The following is a 20,318-nucleotide window of genomic DNA, read 5'->3' as shown; positions in this document are numbered from 1 at the left end:
CAGGTTTATACTTGTTGTCCCAGCATAACTTTCATTCTCAAAAGCGTTCTGGTTTGGGAGACAAATTCTGTGGTCATCCCAATTATAAACAAAGACAACTAGGCTTAGAATCAAATAGATGTGGGTGCCTATCTAGCATCTGCCACTTACTAGTTACATCTCACCTATAATTTAACTCGATATTGAGATCGATTATTTTATTTTATTTTAAAGTAGGCTCCTCACCCAAGCATAGAACCCAACTCAGAGCTTGAACTCATAACCCTGAGATCAAGACCTGAGCTGAGATCAAGAGATCAGACACTTAACCAACTGAGCCACCCCGGCGCCCTGAGTATTGAGATTATTTAGAAAAGGCATTTAAAGAATACAAAACCAGAGGGATCAAATGGAATAAAAAATTGAGCAGCTTTGGTAACAACCATACAGTTCCAACATGTGCCTTTATTGAAAAGTTTACCATAGCCAATATAGAAACCTATCACTAATCTTCAGGCAAACATATTTTGTTACTCCAACACTTTCAGAGTGCCACAAAAGATGCTAAAGGTTTGTATAATAATATAATGAAAATAGCTGCCATTTTATCAAGCTCTTGTTAAACGCTAAACAGTTGACATAGTAAGCACTCACAAAAAACTTTTTTCCACAAAAACTCTTTTAAGAGAGTTATTATTCCACTTTACAGAAGAGGAATCCCAGGATCAGTAAAGGAGTGCTTGATTTGTTGAAATAGCAACTTGTTCAAGGTGCAAGAAAACAAGGACTTATTGATAATAAAATGAGGACTAAAAATTAATCTTGCCTGACTCTAAGAAACTTTGTTTTCTCTCCACTAAAACAAACACTATCCAGAGATATCTAGTAAATGCTTGTTAAAAGAATACTTACATCAGTATGCATCAGAAGCAGATGGGCAGAGAAAAGGCCCAGACATATTAATTTGTATACATTGCTTACATCGATTATTTTAAATTAAATTCCAACACCCCCATAGTTCAATTTTAGGTTTCCTTATTGGAATCTTTATAATTATCCAAATCACAGAATCACTCAGATCTGAGAACAGAGTTTAAGGATTACACTTGGATTCAACAACTGATATCAAATTAACAAAGCTCACTTGCAAACCAATTTTTCATTTATTCCATAAAAAAATTTCCCTCTGCAAGACTTAATATGTATTTAATTCAAATAGTAAAACTATGAAGGCATATCAATACTATACCCTGATTAGATTCTGCTAATGCCTTGGGATCCAAAACTTAAAAAAAAAAAAAAAAAAAAAGGCACATTTTCACATTTAATAAAACAAAGAATCATACAGAACTGGAAGACAATTTAGTCTGTACTTCCACCTCTGATTTTAGAAGAAACTAAAGCCAAAAGAAGAAAAATAATCATCTTCCCAAGGTTTCCTAACCATCTAATGACTTAATACTTACAAACACATGAAAAACAATATAAAGAAAATTTCCTGAGAATTTCAAAATATTAACCATTTATTACTAATGCTTTTAAAAGCTTGATGTTGAAATTGTATATTCAGGAAAAGGTAAGAACCCTTTCAAGATCTAATTTCCAAGAATGTATCTTTATAATATCTATGAAAGACATCATGGGGTACAGAGAGTAATGCTAGTATTTATTAAAGGTATTAGAACTTCTTTACATTCACACTCAATTACCTTGAAGCTAAGAAACCAACCACTGTGCTGAAAAATAGTCTTTACAGAAAATGCCACTCTAGGAAATATACCCATCTTTTCATAAGGATGTACCTGGTAGTCTAAACAAGGCTTCTTTTAAGTGTAACGGACCAAGAAGACATTGATCTAATTTGAAAATAACAGATAAAAATAAAATTTTCACACTTATCAACCTAAGAGCATTAAAATGCAGCTAGGACCACAGCAGTAACTGATTCTTAAAGCTTCTAATTTTAAATTTGGGAACCTGGATGGAAACCCATGTTGACTTGTGAAATAACTATTATCTATTACTCTTTAACAGAATACTGTAAAGATTTCTTCATATTAGCTCTACTCACAATGTAGACTATCGTGTCTATCCCCCCCCTTTTTTTTTTAAAGATAACTGGTCTCTCTTTAAACCTGAGGAACACTATCTCATCATTAAAATATGTCTCAAGAACTTACCCTAACACTGTGGGTATTTACCAACTTTAACAAATGCTTATTGACCTACTTATTAAGCCAACAACAATACAAACTAAGCCTCTTTCCTCTTGAGACTTCAGCCTGGAGCTCAAGAGAAACCCACGGGGGTCACAATGGGGACACTTAAGGGAGGCCTCTCAGGGGTAGAAAACCCAGTGGTAGAAATGTTTGCTCTGATTTCACATGTAGCTACTTGTAATGACTAGTGTTCTAACTAGAATTATTTATGAAGAATAAGAAATTATTCACACAGGGTTCTAATATTAACAGCAAATACTCAGACTGATTATACTTGCAGGTTCTATAGCCAAAGAAAATACCATTAGTCAAAGATACTGATAGTGTTTATTAATTTTGTCATACCCACTATATAATCAAAAACCAAAATCAGGGCCACCATGCTGAGAAACACCATAAATCAGTAAAGACAAGAAGAATAATAGCTTTTGGCATTTTTCAAAAGCAAAAAGTTATTAAAAGAGGTAGGAGAGAAATGTCCTAGGCTCTCTTCCTATTGCCATAGGAACCACAAATCAAAAGGAAAAAAGTGGTTGCAGGCACCTTGTCTTCTAATTGGCTGGCTTGAAGGAGAACTCACAAAAGCTAACTTTGGTCTGTTTCTAGATGGGATTATTTTGAATATCCTGCCCTGATTCCTTCTCAAAGAGGCAATTCTTTAAAAGCTACCCAAAGAGGTATTTTATGTCAATCGTCTCTCTAATGTCACTCTGATTGAGAAATAAGCCTTATTTTCTATATATTAATAAATATAAACTTAGGGGTTTCCTATAAATCCCCTACAATTTTTTTCTTTAAACCACCTCCCACAGAATCATTACTAGCGTCATCTAACTCCTATCATCATGCTTGAGATAATTGAGTGGCTTAAATACTATTCCATTCAACAAACAATTTATCTGAACTTACATCAGCAGACAGAAAAGCAATTAAGACATTCTCTCTTGTCCAAGAGTCCATAGGAGAGAATTTTGAGAATGTGCAGTGTAACACACACACACACACACACACACACACACACACACACACAGCCTTAACTCATCCAAAGGAGGAGGATGCCTGAACTAAGCCATAAAGGATGAGTAGGAGGCAGCCAGGGTAAAAAGAGAAAGAAAGACATTCCAGGCAGAATAAATAGCATAAGCAAAGCCAAAGAGCTAAGAAATGGCACATCCTACTCAAGGATCTGCAATTAATTTAGCATTACTAAAGTATTTCAGTATGAGATGGGGAAAGCTGAGAGGCCAAATCACAGAGATCTTTATAAACCATTCTGTCAAACTTGGGACTTCATCCTGTAGGACAACAGTTCTTATACTGTGTGCTATATATGTAGCTCACCAGTAAACAACCAATCCTTCCCAAGTGTGCAGTCCAATTTACCATCAACACGCCCAAGAGCTTTTTTCAGCAACTCAGCATATATACTATTTCAACCATATCTGTCAAAAGGATAGAAGCCAGTCATGCAACACATTGACAAGGGTAGGAGTGAGGTTCTTAGACTAAAAGTCAGGGACAAAGCAAAATACCAAGCCAAAGCCAAGCCAACTCAAGCCAGCCTCAAAGAAAGATCCCTGGCAGCTAGAGAGAAGTCTGTTGAAGAGAAGATAGAAACAGAAGTCTCTTGGAGAATCTAACAAGACAGCTTCTCATTTTTACTTTTCAATCAATACAAATTTCTTTCAGCCAGGTTACAAAAAGTAGATACAAGGGCCAGCACTTACCTTTGGAAGTACATGTCTAAAGTCAATTTTCATGCCCAGTCTAGGTTCTTTTTGTTTGTTTTCAATAAAACTTCCACCATGCCCTACTGGTAAGATAGGATATAAAACAAACAGTGACATGATAATGAAATGGAGGCTACCAAATAACAGAAGAAGTGAAATAAAAGGTCCATGTTATGGTTACCATTTGGCCTTAACACTCTCCACTGGGAATCTCTATCCAGGAGTGGGGATTTGGTCCATATCACATGATATGTAAACTCCAGGAGATTATGTAACTCCAGCTCTCTAAACCTGGATGTGCAAGCTACAGAGTATCTATCCATTCTTTTAGCTGAAGGCTGTCCTCACCTCAAAGCAAATAAAGCAAATACTAAAATTCGTCCAAATCAAGAACTATACCTATTGTGTCTGAATTATCAGACTGTTGCTTTTTCAAGCAGCAGCAGTAGTTGTAATGAAAATAGGGCTACAGAAAGCTTTTAAAAGCATCTCCTAAAGATTCAGAAACCTAGGCTTCTGCTGTCAAAATGTTTGATAGCAACCTCTAAGAGCAAACTCCCACCAAAAATTGTATTGCTTTTAAAACCAAGAACCCTAGTACAGTAATCAGGTTGTAGAATAAAAGTTAATTCACAATTTAAAGGCATTCTTCAAAGCCTTTTAAAGAACGGAATACTAGCCCAATGCCTCCATGTGTGAAAGACTTCTCTGAAAGACAGGAAAAATGATTCTATCTTCAAGTGTTAGAGCTTCAAACATAACCAAACAGTAGTGAAGTCAGGACTCAAAGTCAGAGCCCAAACTTTCTTTAAACCCCATAATAATTTAAAAAACAAATCTTTCAATGTCCAGGCAATCATCTCATCTTGAATGATTATGATACCAGAACCTGAGGCTAACAAAACAGATCTTGCATTTATCTTTGGTAGACAGATGAAGGTGATTTTTCTTTCTGAATTTGTTGTATCCATTCATATATTCTGGGTATTCTCCAATGAACATCTAGTAGTTACGATAAAGCTTAATACTACATCACATAATTTTAAGTTATGTTTTATCGGGATCCCTGGGTGGCGCAGCGGTTTGGCGCTTGCCTTTGGCCCAGGGCGCGATCCTGGAGACCCGGGATCGAGTCCCACATTGGGCTCCCGGTGCATGGAGCCTGCTTCTCCCTCTGCCTATGTCTCTGCCTCTCTCTCTCTCTCTCTCTCTCTCTGTATGACTATCATAAATAAATAATAAAAAAAATTTTTAAAAATAAGTTATGTTTTATCTTAATTATATAAAAAATTATGTAAGTTGTTATACGGTATAAATACTAACTTGACAACTTCTATATGAAAATTTCTTTAAAAAAAAAATTTCTTTTCCCAAGAATTAGTTGAGTTCATTTTAAACTGTAGTTTAAAATATGTCAAAATGCTGGAATGCTAGAAAAAGATTTTACCTAGTAACCCCCAAAAATAGCAGGAAACCTCAAAGTGGTAACACCTTAGTCCTGAGTAATGCCAAAGGGAATAAATTATCCTTGTCCACTTCACAACTACCACCCAGGATTCAAAATGTCAACAGGTTTTTCAGAGCTCTCACAGAAGCTGGAAAGGAGGATTAGATATATGGGGGGTGGCAGGAGCAAAATCTCTATTCTAAGCAGCATGACAGGGAACAGGATGTAACAAAATAATCTATTTCCGGCAGAGCCACATGGGTCCTCAGTTGTACTAGGCCCAGTCTGAGATTCAGCTGCCAAAAAGGAACAGATTCCCTCAGCAAGCTCCAGGTCAGATCAGTCTGAACCCAATCCCAATAGGTTTTACCAAGATCCACAAATCCTGAGACTGGAGAGAATTAAACAGTTAAATTAAGTACATCTGAGCCTTTGTCAATTAGCATCAGTGGTCCAAAGAGGATGGTTATTCAGAACTAGGGAGACCACTAAACTTACAAGCTTAATCTCATTTTCAATGAAAATGATAAATGTAAATGAAAATTTAAAAAAACAGGTAAACTAGGAAGGGATGTACATTCATATTTTCAGTGTGCCTATTGTGTGCCACACACTGTACAACTATCATGATCTCATTAACTCTCACACTACCTCTGGCCAGACTGGTACCTTAGCTTTAAAAAGGAAGAAACTAAGGACCAGACTCAGCAAATAACCTGCCAGAGGTCAAAAGCAGCAGATTTGCAATTCTATCTTACTCTAAAATCCCTACTCTCTTCTCTAAATCATACTGCCTCTCACTTCCTTTGCTTGACTTTAAACTCCCTAGAGCAGCAATTTCTTCTCATCTATTTATAAATTTTATCTGCTTGTCACCCATCTATACTGCTGACAGGAGTGTAATAGGTACAACCTCTCCTGTTCGACTCATCAATATTTATTTAATACCTGAAAAACATGCACATCACTAACTTAGCAATTTCAAGCGCAGGAAATTATACTAAGGAAAAAATAAAGACATGTCCAAAAACACAGCTAAGAAGATGTTAATCACTCCACTGTCCTAACAGCAAAGGGAAAAAGGCCCAACAACAGAGATTGGTCATACAAATTACAGATCATCCAGAAGACAGAATATTATGTATACACCAAATAAAAATCATGTTGTAGGAGTGTATTTATTGACCCAGAAGGAAGTTTACAATATGTGGGAAGTGGAAAGTTATCATACACTGAAAAAGTTCAAGAAACATTAAGTGAATAAAGGCTACAAATCAGGACTTTTATTATGATCCCATTTTTATTTAATAAAACATAAAACACATAATATCAGAATTAAATACATGTGATGTTTATGTATTTTATTTATTTTTATCTACCTTAGATTTTCAGATGCAGCTGACAGACAATAGGCAACACAGTACTCCGGTTTCTCAACCCTCTCTCCTCCATGCCACCTCAAAGCAGATTAACTGGCACTTCCACACTGTTCCTTAAAGATCTGGTCATAGCAACTTGTCCCCCTATTCTAGTCTATTCCCTTTCAATGAAGGTGGAAAACAGGGTTAAGCTAGGTATCAGAATCTGGTTGCACGGTGTGGTGACAGACACTAACCTAAATTAATTTCAATGCCTAAGGTTTCTAGATAGCTAACTAAGGGTACCTAGCCAAAAAACTCTTAGGTACTGATGTTCTGTCTTACAAGGCGGCCACTTCCAAATATCTGACAATCCATACTCCATACTGCAGGACACCTGAGAGGACTTCCAGGTGAGAGAACGAAAAACTCACCTTGTGTTTTAGACATCATCTGATCTCATTATCTATACCAGAGCACCAGACCCCACTCTGAGTTAATCCAACTTCCTGTTTTTTTACCATTCCAGACACACGTGCTGGCTCAACCCCTTCCTAGACCTTCTACCAACTCTCAGAAGCCAAAAAACTTTAATCAGAGAACTTCTGAACATGTCTGCACAAGATCTGACTGACCTATGATATACTGAATCAAAAGCCTTGCCCTACTTTCATGTGAAAGAGTGCAAAGTTTACCATGATTTTAAGAGAACGTTGGTAGAGAGAGTGAAAACTTTTTTTCTCTGTTATAATGGATATTCTCATTTTTTCTAGGAAGAGATATCACTTTCAGGAAGATGACTTGACATATCTACTCTCAATGGGTCTGACTCAATTACAGTCAGACCGCATCATAATCTTATTTTAACTTTTCATTTTAAACTGATTATTCATTCAAAAAGGCTTACTGAGGCATGCCAGTACACTAAATGCCTCAATAGACAACATAAGAATTCTCAAGACCAAATATTGGTGGTATTAAAATTATTTCTGGAAATAAAGCTATACTATTTCCCAGTTCACTAAAGATGACACCTAAATTCCTAAAGAAATATAAAATATTTTTTAAAATGCAGTTTCACTGCTTTCAAGAGTATTAAAATTTAAACTAATGATATTTTAAGAACATCAAAATACCAAAAATAAAAAAACTTCCAGACTTTCAAAGCTTCCACCATCTATTATGCTTCCTGTTTCATTATTACCTCTGAAGAAGCAACTATAGAATGAAAGTTGGTCCTACAAAGAAATCTTCTGAATTCAAACTGTACACCATTTAAACAAGCCCTCTAATATTTTCTAAACACTGCTCATCTCTAAAATATATGTATACTTATTTTCAGAGACCTAATCAGCCCCTATGCCAAAGAAGCACACATTCCAGGCTGGCAGTCTTAAATCTTTAAAATTTTATACATACATAAACACATTCAACTGTGTGTTGACTTACTTAGAAAAACAACAGCAATCAAAATTTTGCTTCTTTAGCTAGGAATAGCATGAAAAGTGAGTTGTAAAAGCTAGCATATAAAGGGATTCATTTTTATCATCCCTTAATTAAATCTATAGCAAACTTTACACTTGCTCTACTTTCTCATATAGTCCATTGTCCTCATATCCCAGGCTGACCTTGGTTTCAAACAAGAATGAAGTTGTGTGCCTCACAATCCACTGGGCTCTTCGAACAAATGAATCTGTCTTTCAGCCAGGGGCTAAGGCTGCCTTAGTGAGGGATTCCTGCTGCTTGCTGCACAGCAAGGATGTCTTTGATTCCCTTCACACTGTCTGTCTCCTGCAGGCAACTGGGTAAGGAAACTTCTCACTGCTGGAAGCCAGAGATTTCATTATATTCTGGAGCTGAAAGGGACTCTACAGAGCATTCTGTCCATCTTCTTAAAATGCTTTTCTAGCCCAGGTCCTCTAAATCTCTCACATCATGCTTTTAGTGTATGTACATCCCCCTTGAAAGCACCTAGTCTCAACAGCAGATAATTCCTGCTAAACAAATGCTACAATAAAGTCAACCTGCAAGTTTCAAACTCTTTTTGCAGGAGTACACCTGAACATGGGTAGACTGTAACACTCTGCAAGTCCTCACACAAAGGAAGTAACGAAGTCAAAATGGAAAGCCCAAATATAAATTTAAGAGATACTGGACTTCTTTGTCAAAAACACTGTTCAACTTCATTGTTTTAATAACTTTATGAATGACTCAGCTATAAGCCTTCAGCCAACATGTTCTACAAAGCACAGAACAGATGTCACCATCATAATAAATTTTTCATTAACTGAGAGAATACAGAATTGAGAGGAGGATGAGAAGACAAATCTCACAGGGATATTTCCTGTTGCATTTAAGAGGAAAAATAGACCACAGACCACATTTCTCTTATTTTTTTTTTAAAGCCACATTTCTTTTAATTGAGGAATTAACCTTCTAGAAAGAAACAATAGTAACAATTACCAAGATGGGAATATGAGTGAAAAAAAAAAAAAAAAAGAGGCCAAAAGTGTTATATTTCTCTTACTTTGAAAATAATCATTCATAAACCAAAAACTAGTCTACAAGCCACAGGAAAATCTTAAAGCAATAAATCTTCTTTTAAAAATTGTACTTTAGGGATCCCTAGGTGGCTCAGTGGTTTAGCACCTGCCTTCGGCCCGGGGCGTGACCCTGGAGTCCTGGGATCAAGTCCTGCATCAGGCTTTTGCATGGAGCCTGCTTCTCCCTCTGCCTGTGTCTCTGCCTCTCTCCCTGTCTCTCATGAATAAATAAGTAAAATCTTTTTAAAAAATAAATAAAAATAAACAAACAAACAAATAAATAAATAAAATGAAAATTGTACTTTATTTCCAGGGGTACCTGGCTGGCTCAGTCGGTAGAGTATGCAACTCTTGATCTCAGGGCTTTGAGACCCACAGTGGGTGTAGAATTACTTAAAAATAAAATCTTTGTTGGGGGGGGTGGGGGGTTGCACTGGATGGCTCAGTCAGTTAAGATTCTGACTTGATTTCAGCTCAGGTCACAATCTCAGGATCCTGAGACTGAGCCCTGTGTTGGGCTCCACACTAAGAGTGCAACCTGCTTAAGATTCTCTCCGCCTCTCTCCCCATGCCCCCTAGCTTGCATACTCAAACTCTCTCTCAAAAAAAAAAAAAAAAAAAAACTCTTTAAAATAAACAAAACAAAATATTTAAATAAAATTAAAAATGAATGTAAAATTATATTCATTTCCAAGTAGACGGTCTTATTTTCATAATAATTTATGAATAAGAGAGTAATTTACAAGCAATTGGTAAGGCAATTTACCAATTTATAATGTAATTTTTTAAGTCCTTACAGTGTCCGTAACCAATTTACAATGTAATTTTTTAAGTCCTTACAGTGTCCATACATAGTAGGAACTAAATAAATATTTGTTAAGTTATCAAATAGTTAACATGGAAAGTCCAGAAAGTTCATATGTGGAGCAAAAACCTGATTCAGGGGCCAAAGAAGAATACGTTTTAATTTTAAGGGGTTGATAGTGGATACTTATTTTTTCAGCCATATCGCCTAATCACAGTGACTGATTCAGAAATGGGCACATGTTCTAAATTGAATCCCAGAACTTCTATGAAAGCTACAAGAAAAGATATCTCTTTTCCCACTGAGCTTGAACATGACAGAATGAAAGCAGGAGCCACCGATGCCCTCATGCTACCACAAGGGAGAGTTTGGAGTTGGTTACCAGGAGGTACTGCTTTTAAATCTGAGGAAGAAACCTGAATCCACACCCACCTCTAGATTTTTCAAATTACAAACTCCTTGTTTTGGCTTACATCAGTTTTCAGTTGGCTTCTCTGCCACTTTGACTGGAAAAATCGTAACAAACCTTATTTAGTTCAAATACAACAGGCAAAACTCAAAAAAGGTATTTGATATGGCCAAAGTTATAAAGACACAGTATTCTCCTGGTGAAATAGTCTTAAATTCTTATTTTCTTTCCTAAGAGATCACTTTTATTCTACTGATAAACAAAAGTATTCAAAACTAAATGTTCCAAGAATATCTCATTCATGCTATACCACAGATACTAGAGAAAGAAAAACCTACATAACAGGATAAATTAATCAAAACTCTAAGAAGCCTGTACAAAGAAGGCACCACAGAAAAAAGAGTTCTGATTTTCCAATGAGCTCTGAAACCCAACACTGAGAAACCTGATCCCCATCTTTACAGGCACTTCATTCCAAATAAGCAATGAAAATGGCATTACCAAGTTCAAACACCAAATAAATAAAAAATCTTAGGGAAAGAAATATATTTATCAGCTAAAAATACAAAATTCCTGCACCGCTACAGAAAAGGACACTATGACCCTCCTGTAACAACTAATCTTATTTTGTGTATTTTTACATAACTTTATTCTTTCATCTTATTTTCCTACATTTATTTTTCCTTTCATCTTCATTTTCCCACTTATTTTACCTTCCTACAGTACAGGTGTCATTGTAATTACTCATTTTTTTTTCTGGAATAAAGTAAGATATAAGTATATACTAACAGTAGCAAAAATCATTACATATCTGAATTGAGAAAAAGGAGAAAGCTGAAAATAAACTATAAGAATAATACCCTAAACTGATTCTCAACACATAAAATGTGTCATCATTGTCCTTGGCAAAACTGATAAATACATGCAGGCATTCCTGAAAGCTAGGTTACTGCTTCACTACCTACCATCAATAAAATACGCAGTTTTAACTCGGAAAAATGTACATGCATAGGAGTCCTACGTTTTTTCAAGAATCAGATGCTTGGAAAGGATCGAGAACATCACAAAAATAAGTAAGCACCATGTCACAGCAGAAAAAGCATGAGTTTTGTTCTGAATCCAGACAGAAATACACTGAATCTGAATCCAGCCAATCTCTGGATTTAATTACCAGTGTGCAAGAAATACCAAGAAGAGAATATGTAGACCTAATGGGAATGCAATCAGCAAAATCTCAAATTTGTAAAGTTACACAGAACAAATTCCTTGTGCAGCTTCCTCAATAAATACATGGCGAGGAAAAAAAAGATGGGAAGGCCATTTTTTTTCTTAAGATTTTTATTTATTTATTCATGAGAGACACAGAGAAAGAGGCACAGACATAGGAAGAGAGAGAAGCAGGCTCCCTGCAAGGAGCCCGAGCGGGACTCGATCCCAGGACTCCAGGATCATGCCCTGAGCCGAAGGCAGATGCGCTTAACAGCTGAGCCACCCAGGCATCCCGGGAAGGCCATTTTTATAGATTAAAAAGATTTAAGAGACTATTCACTATATGCAAAGTGTGAACCGAGTCTGGCTCCTGAATTGAAAAAACCAATTATTAAACAACATTTATGAGAAAAATAATACAAATTTAATAGAGGACAATACAATATACATGATCAGAACTCCTCAAAACTGTCATCATCATCAAAAACAAAATCTGAGAAACTAACACAGCCAAGAAGAGCCTAAGGGCACACGACAACCAAATGCAAGAAAGAATGCTGGATAGAATCCTGGAGTGCAAAACGGACATGAGGTAAAAAAACCAAGGCTATCTGCACAATCTAGGGACTATAGTTCATAAAAAACATCAATATTGGTTCATTTAATATTAACAAGTGTACCACACTGAAGTATAATGTTAACAATGGAAAAAACTGCAGGGGAAGAACATATGAAATTCTGTACTGCCTGCTCATTTTTTCTGTAAATCTAAAGTTATTCTAAAAAATTAAGTTTATTAAAAGTTATTTATGAGACAGGCAAATATTACCACTGATTATTTGATAGCAAGCAATTACTGGTAATGATTTAGGTATAATAATGGAATTGTGTGCTCTGTGTGTGTTTTTAATAATCTTCCGCTTTAAGTCCTCATCTTTTACAGATATAACTATTCATGGATAAATGGATAAAAAGTAGATTACAGGAATACTTCCCAAGGTCTGGTATTCAAGGTGATTTTTGGTGGTCCATAAAGGTGTTAATGTTTAATAGCCACATGTCTAATTTTAATATATATTATAAAAAATATGTAACTAGCATATCAAACCCATGATTTAATAGATTTTAATTGCTTAGGGTAGGTTTTCCCTATGAAGAAATTTACTAAGGCTAAAAAAACAACACAGAGATGGAGTTAAGATCTCAGATTCAACACTATGTGACTATAAGCAAGTCAGCTATTTAGAGGGCTAGAGAGGAACAGCTGGCTACATTAGAGCAGGCACCCAATAAATATTAACCATTGTGTTATTGATCAAAGCCAACCTAAAATTCCAATGAAGAAGTCATACCAGTAGAAAAGACTGGAACTGAAGAGAATGCAGTAAGCCTGGAATGAAGGAGGGAAAAAAGCATGAGCGCTTACAAAGGCAGTCTGGGCAAGGGTAATCAAGTTTTTGGCCTTCTTTTTTTTTTTTTTTTTTTTAAGATTTATTTATGTATTCATTCAGAGAGAGCGAAGAGAGAGGCAGAGACACAGGCAGAGGGAGAAGCAGACTCCATGCAGGAAGCCCGATGTGGAACTTGATCCTGGGTCTCCAGGATCACACCCCGGGCTGCAGGCGGCGCTAAACCGCTGCGCCACCGGGACTGCCCCTTTTTTGGCCTTCTCTTCTCTGCCTCCCCAACTACTGAGAATATGCAGCTGTCCACCTAGAGCCTAGAGGCCCTGCTGCTCCTGACCCTCCGGCTTTTTAGAGTCCAAGGTACCACATAACAATCTTCAAACTAAGGTGATAGCTAGAGAGGTACAGCTTCTGAAATCAAGAGTCTTTCCTTTCTCTCCCCAGGTGGGGAGGAGAAAGAACACAAGGCTTTGTAGAGATAGACAAATGATAAATAGATATAGATAAAAATACTATGTGACCCTGAGCCAAAAAAAAAAAAAAAAAAAAAATCCCTTCTCCAGTCTCCATTTCCTCACATGCTAACATGTGGAAAAATAATCCTACCTTTCTTTCAAATTTATAGAAGATTAAAAGGAATACTAAGATATAAATCTAGCATTTAACCAGGGTTAGTTCACTCCCTCATTACTTTGGCAGGAAGATAGAGGACTCTGGATGAATATAAGAAGTTGAGATGAAATGCACAAAAATAGTCAAGAATAGCTCTTGGACTGCATTGGTTTTGATTCAAAATAAAGGAAGAGAAGCACTCTGGGATGAGAAAGTTTAGGAAATGCTGGGAAAACAAATTATTAAAATGACAATTATCAAGTCAATTTCCAAGAGGAGGTTATATGAGGAATTTACCAAATTTACTTGACCTAAGGAAACAACACCCAGGAACGGTGATCCTTCCTATTAGTCACTAACACATGCATATACACAGACACACACATACACACACACACAGAAAGGGGGGGGAAGGAAAAAAAAGAAAAGAATTAGCAGTTATAGCAGTTGACAACTCCTTCAAAATGACAGCAGAAGGGATCCCTGGGTGGCGCAGCGGTTTAGCGCCTGCCTTTGGCTCAGGGCGCGATCCTGGAGACCCGGGATCGAATCCCACATCGGGCTTCCGGTGCGTGGAGCCTGCTTCTCCCTCTGCCTGTGTCTCTGCCTCTCTCTCTCTCTCTGTGTGACTATCATAAATAAATAAAATTAAAAAAAAAAATGACAGCAGAAGTATTAAGAAGATAATCTGGACATATTATAAGTCAGTAACAGGTTTAAAAACCTGTTTTAGGAAAAAAAAAATCTGGTTTAGAGGCAAAGAAGGGATTTCTTTTTGACCTCCTGAAAAGAGGTTCTAATGGCGACAGTTTAAATTTCAGGATCAAGTCATTTAAAATAGATGATACTGAAACTGAAAACACCAGGCACTTAAGGAACAAATGTATTCATTTTAAAAGTAAACATGAACTTCTGATACAAGATGATAATTCTCATTTACTCTCCCTTGTTCAAGTGGGCAGCTATAGGGTATGTACTGTACTAGAGACTAGGAGTACGCTATGAGCTGAATATGACAGGACAGACATGATCCTTGTCCCCATGGAGATTACTTTCTAATAAAAGAGCTATCTAGTAGGAGATTATGCAATACATTTATCCATTACAATTATGTTAACAGCAGTGAAGGAAAAGAAGAGAGTGCTGTAAGAATACAGCAAGGGAATCTAACCTGTAGGGGTACCTAGGGAACCCAGACAAAACCCCGAAGAACGGATATTTGAGCTCTGAAGGACAAGCAAGGGTTAATTAGGCAAGAAAGAAAGACAGGGTGAAGCCCTCCAGATAACAAATAACAGATTATAATGCTTGTTAGGTCCAGGCATCAGAAGGAAGGGGTGGGGGAATCACTATGACTAAGCACACAAAGCTAGACTGAGAAAGAACAGGCAGGGCTTCAGAGGGAAATAGAAGTGCTAAGGGTAGGATTTCTGATTGATGCAACTGCAATCATCAGAGGAACGTCAAAATAAAAGACAATCTACATTGGTACTGGAAACCATATATAACACATTTCAGAGAATTTCTAAAAAATACCAGAAAAGAGAAAACTGGAGTGGAAATAGGGTTCATTGAATGTAAACAAAGAAAAGCCCACCTAAAAACAGTAAATGAAAGAATTCCCAGCAGAACCTCACCTCCCAACTCAAAGAAGGCAAGTAGGAGTGAGTGTCCCTGAAGACAGTGAAGCCAAACATGTCAGATCCCTAAGTGCTTCATAAAGAGGATGTGGAGCCAGGGTCTGGCCTACGCTTGCCACAGACAGTACACTGAGTAAAGCAAATACTTCTGCAGCTGGCTTCTACCAAAAATGGCCGTTGTGATAACAAAAGACAACACTGTACCAGCCACAACAAACTCAGAAGTTCCTCACCCTGGTGACTTCCTTCCAGCACATTTCCCAAATGCACCTGGATTTAAATCAACAGAGTACAACTACGGCTATTCCACACATTTCCCTTTCTTCACAAAAAAATAAATAAATAGCCACAAACATCATAATATATCCAATATCACTAGTAATTCCTGAAATAACTTAATGAATTCTCTAACTGAAGTGGTATTCTTTAATTATTAATATTCAAAAATGGCATAAACATGGAGAAAACAGCACTTTTATAGAGAGAATATGGTCTGTTGTGTCATGTTCGTATAGGTAACAGAAAGTGGGTGAACTTTTAGCCATATAAAATACATAGGTTTCTAAAAACATATATATCCTTTGACCTATCAATTGCACCTCTAAGAAATTATCCCAAAATAATACTCAAAATGTGTTCAAAGATTAAACTACAAGAAAGAACCCAGCTTTAAGCTGCTACAAATTAGAAATAATTTTTTAAAAAGAAAATTTAAATGTCTAAAAAAGGAATAGTTTAACTCATTAGCCATTTCCACACTGATATATACCAGGCACCCCTCTAAAATATTATAAAGAAATATAAAACGGTTCAGAAAGATGCCACAAAAGCAGTTTGCAGGGACGCCTGGGTGGCTCAGTTGGCCATGTCTGACTCTTGATTTTGGTTCAGGTCATGATCTGAGTTGTAAGACTTAGTCCTGTGTCAGGCTCTCGCTGAGCGTGGAACCTGCTTAAGAATCTCTCTCACCCTCTGCCCCACTTCCCAGGTCACATGTATGCTCTCTCTCAGAAAAAAAACTTTTTAAATAGGGCAGCCCCGGTGGCCCAGCAGTTTAGCGCTGCCTTCGGCCCAGGGCGTGGTCCTGGGGACCCGGGATCGAGTCCCACATCAGGCTCCCTGCATGGAGCCTTCTCCCTCTGCCTGTGTCTCTGCCACTCTTTCTCTATGTCTCTCATGAATAAATAAAATAAAATCTTAAAAAAATATATGTATATGAAGGGAAAGACATCAAATACTAACAATTATCAGTGGAAGTTTTCATTCTTTTTGTTTCTTATTTTACATTATCTTTATTTTGAATTTTTCTATAATAAACATGTAAAAACATAAGCCGCTTATATTCATATGTTCTTCAACAATTTTTCAATCGTTTTTTAATATATGTGTAAATAACAGCACTGAGCTAATTGGAAAACTATAGGGGGGGGAATGAATCTTGATCCCTACCTCAACCATAAAAAAAAACAAGTATTTTAAGATGATAAAATCATAAAGTTGCGAGGAGACTATCTTTAAGACCTTAGAAGTAGGCAAAATTTTCTTAAATGGGACACAAAAACCTATAACAATAAAAGAAAAACTTGATAATTCAATTTTGTAAGCATTAAGACCTTCTGTCCAAGACATTAAGACACTGAAAAATCAAGCCACAGGAGAATCAAGCTGCTACATCTGACAAAGAACTTGTTTCCTAACTACTATAAAGAATTTCCACAAATCAAAAGAATAAGATAACTCATTTTTTTTAAAGGTTCAAAAGATTTGAATGGACACTTCTCTAAAGACAGTATCTAAAAGGTCAACAGGCATGTGAAAAAATGCTCAACATCATTAGTCATCAAGAAAACGTAAATTATAACCACAATGAAATACTACTTCACACATGTAAGAAAGGCTAAAATTGCCTGACAATGCCAAGTGCTGACATGGTTATAAAAGAAAGTGGAACTCTCATATATTGTGGGGAAAGTCATTAAGAATGTACAACCACTTTGGGAAAATATCTGGCAGTTACTTGGAAAAACTAAACATTCATCTACACTCTATGCCAGCAATTCCATTCCTAGGTATACCCAAGAGAAAAGAAATGTCTAAACAAAAATCTGAACACAAATGTTCACACAAGCTTTATTCATAACAGTCCAACACTGGAAACAAGAAATGAAAAACGGATTCCAACAAGAATGAATCTCAGCAACATTCCCTGGGCAAAATAAGCTAAACACAGAGTGCTTGCAGTATATGCATATTATAACTTTCACCTATTATGAAATTCTAAAACACACACAACTAACTTGTAGTTATAGATAGTAGATTACCTGAGGCCAGGGACAGGGGTGGGGGAATTGAAAAAGGGAAGTGAGAAAATTTGGTGTCAGGGAGGATAGTAGAAATGTTTTACATCTTGATCATGGTAGTGGTTTTATGAGTGTACATAGCTCTCAAAACCCAAGCAGTATACTTAAAATGAATACATTTTACTTCATGTAAACTATACCTTAATAGTTTATAGTCACTACACACTCATTGGAATGGCTAAAATTAAAAGGACTAGCAAAACGAAGTGATGGCTGGAACTTCCCACATTAGAGGTGGTAGTGTACATCAGCACAAGCACTTGGAAAACAGTTTAGCAGTATCTACTGAGGCTGAACATATGCCTATCCTATAACCCAGCAATTCCACTCCTAGTTTTTTATAACTGCTAGAATCAAGTGCTTATGTCCACCTTAAAGTGTCATTCGTAATAGCAGCCAAAGATTGGAAACAATCTAACTAACTCATCAACACTAAAATAAAGAACCATGGACTATATATACAATGGAATAATGCACAGGGGGAAAGAAACCTGTTACAACAAAATGGGTGAATTTCACAGATACAATAGCAAATAGAAGGGTGGAAAAAAACACAAAAGAATATAAACTGTATGATTCCATTTATATAGAATCCAAAAGCCACCATGACTAACCTACAGTGAAAAAGACCAGAATAAACCTTTGGAAGAGTTACTAACTTGGTGAGGCACAGACATAAGGAAGCCCACAGGGTGCTCTGAAAGTGTTCTATATCTTGATTTGGGTAGTGGTTACACAATGTTCTGCATCCATATGTAAAAATTCATTCAGCTGTACACTTTGGATTTGTGTTCCACACTATATGTAAGTTACAAAAAAAAAAAAAAAAAAAACTTTGCCCTTTAAACCAATCTTTGTTCATCCTTTAGGCTGAAATTTATTACACAGAATCCAGATAAGGTTTCTGTCAGTGTGAGTCACTCTCACTCCCAGTCTTGTCACTTACATGCTCTCCACATCTATCTCCCTAAGACTGCCTGAGCTGGTGGTGCTACTAAATATCCAGAGTAATGGCAATGGCAATGGAACTGGATCAAGTCATGCCCCAATCAGACAGGGAAGACATCCAAAATACTTTTAACAACACAGATGTAAAGTTTTAATATAAGTGTGATTTTAAGCATAAGGCAGTCCCATGTCAACTTATTAACCTTTGGATTAACTTCTTTCAGAGATTGTGGGAAAAATTAAATACAAGCAGTCAACTCTCTAAAAAGTATATAGCGCTAATATTTTGTCTAGAAATTTAGCTCCATAATTATACGGAAGATGATAAGAAAAGATCACAGTATATTCACTTCATACACAAGTTTCAGAAATAAAGCCAGGTCAGAGTCAGATTTTTTTGACAAAACATGCTATTGGCATATTACAAAACTGAACTTTACACAGTGACAATGCAAGAAACAATTACTACTGTCTTCCAAAATTAACCAATAGATCATGAAAACATGTGGTTAACTTCCAGAAACCAACTTATAAATGCAAAGCTTTTTTAAAAACAGGACTTCATGTTTTAATAGTTTGATTTACATTCTTGTCAATACATACTCACACATACTCTTATCTATCAATACAATCTAACCACTCTACATTTTAAAATGTCTCATTTTCTCCTCTTTGCACTATCTGTTACCATGTTGTATTTCCCTGGAATAATCCAACAGTCTACAGATTGGTCTCCCTGCTCCAATACATCCACCAAACTGATTGCCAGAGTGATCCTTCTAAAGCACAGATCTTGCTCAAGCTTTCAGTCATCTCTCTTCTAAAATCACATCTACCACCCTCACACCGCTCCTTCAATCCTGCAGGATCATACAAGCTCAGAAGCTTTTAAGGGCTAAACAGATAAAGACTGATTTACAGGGGCTATAGGGACCAACCATGAAAGCACAAACTTTGACTCTAAAAGGCAGCCACTCCTCAGTTCCAATTTTCAGACAAACCAGAAATTAGTGTTTTGATAAGAGATATCTCAATATTTTTTTTAGATTTTATTTGAGAAAGAGAGAGTAAGTCATCAGGGGAAGGGGCAGAGGGAGAGGGATAAGCAGACCCCACTTTCCCCATCCCACCCACACACACCCCAACCCTGCTGAGCAGCAAACTTGCCACAGGGCTGGATCCCAGAACCTTGGGATCATGACCCCAGCCAAGGCAGATGCTTACCCAACTGAGCCACCCAGGTGTCTTAACCAACTGAGCCACCCAGACACAAGACTACATTTCAATTTTTTAAATCTGTGCAGACCAAATAAAATATATCTGTGAAGCTCGATCCACAGGCTACTAGTTCATTACTTATGACCTAAAGTATAAAATCCAAGATTTGGTTATAATCTATCTTTGCAAATTTATCTACCTCAATCTAACCACACAAGTTATACTCTAATATCCACAGAACTACCTAATTGTCCTGCCCGATAGTCACTATACACCATTGCCTGCCTGCCAGCCATCATTCACTCATTTACCTTTACTATGAAAGCCCTCCTCTCCCCCAAAACACCCACATTTATGACTAATTTCTGCTCAGGCCTCAAAGGGAGAGTAAAACATTGTATGTCTATCTCTCATGATCCCTACCAATTTTCTATA

At 36.7% G+C, this 20,318-nt stretch overlaps 1 protein-coding gene across 10 annotated transcripts in view; it reads right to left on the bottom strand.

Moving 5' to 3' along the window:
• FBXW11 (F-box and WD repeat domain containing 11) overlaps positions 1-20,318 on the bottom strand; it is a 125,059-nt gene that overhangs the window by 88,548 nt on the left and 16,193 nt on the right. For 2 of the 10 annotated variants that reach the window (XM_077895545.1, XM_077895549.1), the window contains exon 3: positions 3,926-4,011. The exons of the other annotated variants lie outside the window; for them this stretch is intronic. In XM_077895545.1, the coding sequence (XP_077751671.1) occupies positions 3,926-3,958 (33 nt within the window). In that variant the 5' untranslated portion in view covers positions 3,959-4,011. The remainder of the gene's footprint in view (positions 1-3,925; positions 4,012-20,318) is intronic. 10 annotated transcript variants of the gene reach the window in all.

This window comes from Canis aureus, chromosome 4, assembly GCF_053574225.1.
Source record: "Canis aureus isolate CA01 chromosome 4, VMU_Caureus_v.1.0, whole genome shotgun sequence".
NCBI classification, from domain to species: Eukaryota; Metazoa; Chordata; class Mammalia; order Carnivora; family Canidae; genus Canis; species Canis aureus.
This window is presented reverse-complemented; position numbering and strand designations above follow the sequence as displayed.